Genomic DNA, 6,000 nt, shown 5'->3' with positions numbered 1-6,000 from the left:
CCAACCAAGCCTGCCTTGTTTGGGGATTAACATGGAACCTCTTTGGACAACCACTCAATTATATGTAATCTGATCTCAGTAATGGTAGCTTCATTTGGATAAGAAATGTCCAGTTGGGCCTCTGTCTCCCCAATTATCTGGTGATTTAATTTAGATCACTTTCATATATGTATATATTTTAGGAAGCTTCTACTGTATTATGTTTTCATACTACAGATAGCCTTTAATTTTAGCCGTCTCTCCCTGTATGTCTTTCCTCATTCCCTTCTTCCCCTACCTACCTACCTACCTACCCATAACTATCTATTCTATTTGCCTTTCCTAGGGAGATCTGTGTATCAGGCTTTCCTTTTTGGCCCACCAACCAGCTTCCAAATCATTACAGAGACTTATTCGTTTTGAATGCTCGGCCTTAGCTTAGCTCTTATGTTAATGTCTTTCTCTACGTTTTGCCTTTGGGCTTTTTACTTTTCTTTCTGTATGTCCTACTCTGTGTCTGTTGGCTGGCCTGTGTATGTCCCTCTCTTTGCCCTTTGTTCTCCCTCCCTCTTCTTTCTCCTCTCAGCCTAGATTCTTCCTCCTATGTTTTCTCTCTGCCTGTCAGCCCTGCTTATCCTTTCTCTGCCTAGCTATTGGCCGTTCAGCTCTTTATTAGACCAACCAGGTGCCTTAGGCAGGCAAGGTGAAACAAATGTAGCACATCTTTACATAATTAAACACACATCATTACATCATTAAACAAATGCAGCAGAAACAAATGTAATGCAACTTTACACAGTTAAAGTAATATTCTGCAGCAGAAACAAATGTAACACATACACAGTAAAATATTCCACAATGTATCTATCCACCCAATCCCTTACTCTATTCCTAACTTCTGTGGTTCTGTGGAGTATAGCTTAGTTGGTTAATGACTTAACACCTATATATGAATATAAGCAAATATATACCATATCTTTCTGGGTTTGGGTTGCCTTACTCAGGATGATTTTTTTTCTAGTTTTGTCCATTTACCTGCAAATTTCATGATTTCATTTTTTAACAGCTGAATAGTACTCCATTCTGTAAATGTACAACATTTTCATTATCCATTCTTCTGTTGAGGGACATATAGGTTGTTTCTAATTTCTGTTATGAATAGAGCAGCAATGAACATGGCTGAGCAAATGTCTCTGTGGTAGGATGAAGTGTTCTTTGGGTATATGCCCCAGAGTGGTGTAGATGGGTCTGGAGGTAGATAGATTCCCAGCTTCCTAAGGAACCTCCTCTGATTTCCACAGTGACTGTACAAGTTGGTACCTTCTCCAGCAACAGATCAGTATTCCCCTTACTCCACAACCTCGTCAGTATCAAAAGTCACTTGTTTTATTGATCTTAGCAATTCTGACAGGTGTAAGATGAAATCTCAAAGTAGTTTTGATTTTCATTTCCTTGATGGCTAAGGATATTGACCATTTCTGTGTTTCTTGGCTATTTGAATTTCCTTTTTTTTTTTTTTTTTTTTGAGAATTCTCTGTTTAGAATTTTATCCCATTTTTAAATTGGATTATTTGTTTTCTTTTTGCTTGTTTGTTTGTTTTTCAAGACAGTGTTTCCTCTGTGTAGCTTTGGCACCTTTCCTGGAATTCTCTCTGTAGTCCAGGCTGGCCTCAAACACACAGAGATCCGCCTGCATCTGCCTCCTGAGTGCTGGGATTAAAGGCATGCACCACCACCACCCAGTCTTGTTTTCTTGATGTCTAGTTTTTAAATTCTTTGTACATTTTGGATATTAGCCTTCTATCACAGTTGGTAAAAATCTTTTCCAATTCTGTAGGTTTTACTTTATCCAAATGATGATGTTCTTTGTCATACAGACGCTTCTCAAGTTTCATGAGGTCCCATTTATTAATTGTTGATCTTAGTGCCTGTGCTAATGGTGTTCTGTTGAGAAAGTCTTTTCCTGTGCCAATGAGTTCAAGGCTATTTCCTAATTTCTCTTCTACTATGTTCAGTGTCTCTGGTTTTATGTTGAGGTCCTTGATCTGTTTGGATTTGAGTTTTGTGCAGGGTGATTAGTATGGATCTATTTGCATTCTTCTCTGTGCAGCCATCCAGCTTGACCAGTGGCATTTGTTTAAGATGCTACAGGAACATATATTTTTATAAAGGGGTAAGAGTTCTCATCTTTGGAGACAATTGTGTATGAACTACTGTCCACCACTGCTCACGTATCCTCCATATAAGAAAACAAACTCACCCTACAAGATGTCTGAAGTCTCATTCCATTATAATAGTGCCTCAAATTGTCCATTTTTATCATGTCTAACACAGCTCATTATATGGCTTGGCAGCTGATGGTGGCTTATTTCTGCCAGTATAATTATGTTACAATAATTTCATTCAATTATAATGTCATTGATAGTAGAAACTATTTCTACTATTAATAGTTATTGTATTCCAAATAAAAATTAATAATACAAAGAAATGGGAGTCATTTTTCATACATATATATTTCTTTAATTTACTGTGACCACTGTGCCTGTTTCTTTAATGTAGTGAATATACATTATCAAGATTTATTCGAGTATATCTAATTATTGGTTGAAGAGAATATCAGACACTAATATGCATAAAACACGTACTGTGTTCCATGTCCTGGTGCACTTTTCACTTTTGTAAAGACTAGAGGCCACTCATGGACCATAATCATTTAAACTCAGATTCTGTGTGCTGGAAAGCTTGTATAGAAATGTCATCACATTGGTTAGCAGACAATTAAGTGTGTAACACCAGGAAGTTCAATAGTTTGCTTCCCTAAAAATGGTGCATCACATTTTTGAAGTTTATCCTAGGGGAATTCAAGGCTGTAATAGAGAACATGAATGGATCAGAACTCGATGCCTGAGACCTTCCACAGTTTCTGAAAGCAACTCAAATACCTTTTCCTTTCAAAACTATTTCTTTTTGTTTTTTTTTTTTAAATTGCTGACTGGTAGGACTGGAGATTCTGAAAACTAGCAAAGCTGAGGTAATTTAGTACAGGTCTCTAAGTGCAGTAGCACAGTGCTTGATAAATCTTTGTTAGATTTGAGGCCTGAGTTCATAGCCTCTTGAGATGTCTTTCTGTTTAAATATAATTTGCATGTAAAAAAGCATTTGCATGCTTGTACCTGTTCTATCTGCATTGTTTTGTTAATTTTGACTTTTTCAAGATAGTGCTTAAACAGTTCTCTGTTTTCATCCTTCCTATAGTCTGTTGAAATATTTTTAGAATATACCCGAAGGATCAAATAGAATATAGAACTAAAAAAAAAAAAAATAGCCAAAGGGCCTAAGGGAACTGGAAGTATGTACCTGCAACATGCATTTTGCCCTATTTTAGGGAAACAGAAGTTTTGACTCTGCTGTCCCCACGATGTTCTCATCCTTACTATTCTATTTACTTCATGACACCAAGAGTCATGGATATTAATTTCTGAAATATTGTTTCAACCTCTTGTTGACTTAGATGAAGTAACATCTATTATATTAATGGAAAAATGATCCTTCCATTTACATGATGGCTGACCAGGGACGCGAGACTCTCAGTTTCCTCTCAGTGTTCATGAGAACAGAAAGCTCTCAGGAGCATTAACAGTGAACCCGTCACTGTAGTCCATCCACACACCACAGAGCTGGTGGAATGGAAGGAAAGCTCTCTGACTCAGCAGTTGGGAGAGAATACAAGGTGTAAGTTCCTAGAGACAAATATGAGATTAACCCCTTTTCTGTTTCAGGTCATTTACCCCCATGCCTTTGAAACTTTGGTTCTCTGTCAGGAGATGCTCTTTTAAGGCACTTAGGAAGTAGACACCCCCCACTTTCCCTACCTCAAATCTCAGTCAACCAGACATCCAGTCCTTGTCTCGACCCGTTTTACCCCTTCCTTCCTCCCTTAATAAAACTTTTCCCTTGAGTGCCATGTCTGCATGGTGTGAGTGACTTTCGGCCGTGGCTCCACCCGCCAAGGCCTCTCTCCAGACGTTTTACAAAAATGGTGAGGTAAAAGAATAAACAAACCAAGTTTTTCAAGGTCTAGTACCTTAAACGAGATTCCATGATTCGATCCATTCGTTTGTAGAAAGGTCTGGATGTGAAGTAGCCACTCCAATAATGATCATCTCGGTCAGCGTAAGTGAAGAAGTCTCCACTCACGACAGGGAACAGGGGCTGGCCCCCCTTCTTCTCCTTTGCCCCTGCTTTTTCCAGGGCATCAAAATAATCAGACAAAGTTCCAAACTGAATCTAGGAAATGAAGTTTAAAAGAGTTGTATTTTAATTACTCATTTATATCTTAAAGTGATTACTTCTTACACAGAAAGGAAAATCAGTAAGCATTTAGGAAGAGTTTCCTGGTTGATATAACACAAAGGTTACATTCCTGAGTGAAACATGGAGAGTGGAGGGTGCCGGGTACACTCAGCATGGGGGGTGGATGGTGTCCCTGACTCTGGTACACTCAGGAGTGAAATGTGGGGAGTGGAGGATGCCACTGACTCCTCCTCTGACTTGTACCCCAGCCTCCATTTAATGAAGAGAAAACGTGCCTACCTAAGCAATTTAAAGAACTATTTAGATCTACAAGTCTATAGACCCAAAAACCTACAAAGTGTTGAAGAATTCAAAGAGTCTTAGACAGGACAGTAGTAAAAATTTGAAAAGTACAAAATGCTCTAAAATCTGATAACATTTTTAGCCACAAGGTCTCTCACATATCATACTTCTCCTGACCTCTATTCCTGTGAGAGAATGGAGAGGCTTTCAGAACAGGCCATTCACAAAGTGGACCGCTTCTGAACTGAGCAGAAGTAAGCAGCGGGAATGACAAGACCTGCAAGGCTGGTACCAAAGACCCGCCAAAGCTGAAGAAACAGACTGAGACCACACAAGAATACTGTAAGATACAGGACATGGGGAGGGCTGTGTATCCACCACACTCCACAGGAGGCCTTGGCCACTCACTGCATGAGACATGAAGACCTAGCAGAGGACACACAAGAAGGACGACTGAAAGACCTCAACAGCTAGTCACGAAAAAAACATGAGAAACAATGAAAATGAGGAACATCAGGAGGAGGGTCTCGATCTGACGAAGGGGTTCCAACAAACGCAACCACAAGCAGCTAACATCCACACACAACTAAAGTCAACAAACAAATTTATTACAAGGTTACTAGATATCATGTTAAACTATAAAGCCCAATGGCATTTTATACATAGAATATATCAAATTCATGATTTCAAAAAGTTGACTGCATTCATCCAGAACCACAGACATGATACAATTCTAACAAGAGAGCAAAGTTTTGGGCAGGTTTTTTGTTTGTTTTGTAAAAATTAAAATGTTTACCTAGACATATACAGAACTACAAAAGACTATGCCCTTCGTATCCTCACAGGCCAATGATTCTCAACCTGTGAGTCACGACCCCTTTGCGGGCTGAACGACCCTTCTACAGGAGTCGCCTAAGACCATCAGAAAACACAGATGTTTACATTAGATTCATAACAGCAGAAAATTACAGTTATGAAGTAGCAACAAAAATAGTGTTATGGTAAAGGGGTACCACAACATGAGCTGTACTAAAGGGTCACAGCATTAGGAGGTTGAGAACCACTGTCATAGGTAAAACTCTCTCTTGATCCCAGCCTCACACCATTCACTGCACTCTATTCCAGATATGACTGTGGAGCTAAATATGAAACACACTAAGTTTAATCTGGAGGGATAAGGCAGGGTACAATGCAGATACCTGTATGCTCATGTTTGTTGCAGTACCATTTCCAAGAGCCAAGTTCTAGATAAATGGAAAAGGGTATGTGGCACATACACACAATGGATTATTACTCAGCCATGAAAAAGGAGGAGAAGGAAGAAGAGGATTGACATCATCAACAACCATACTGGACACGGTCAAATGGGTGGACCTGGAGATCATCCTGATAAATGAAATCATTCTGACTCAGAAAGTCAGAAAA

The 6,000-nt window shown here is 39.1% G+C and overlaps 1 protein-coding gene across 1 annotated transcript in view; it reads right to left on the bottom strand.

Moving 5' to 3' along the window:
• Window positions 1–6,000, bottom strand: part of Man2a1 (mannosidase alpha class 2A member 1) — a 160,520-nt gene that overhangs the window by 72,229 nt on the left and 82,291 nt on the right. Inside the window, exon 9 of the mRNA XM_036173695.1 lies at window positions 4,064–4,266. Coding sequence (XP_036029588.1) covers window positions 4,064–4,266 — 203 coding nt within the window. The remainder of the gene's footprint in view (window positions 1–4,063; window positions 4,267–6,000) is intronic.

This window comes from Onychomys torridus, chromosome 23 (assembly GCF_903995425.1).
Source record: "Onychomys torridus chromosome 23, mOncTor1.1, whole genome shotgun sequence".
Classification (NCBI taxonomy): Eukaryota; Metazoa; Chordata; class Mammalia; order Rodentia; family Cricetidae; genus Onychomys; species Onychomys torridus.
The sequence above is the reverse complement of the archived record's forward strand: the minus strand, read 5'-3'. Positions and strand labels throughout refer to the sequence as shown.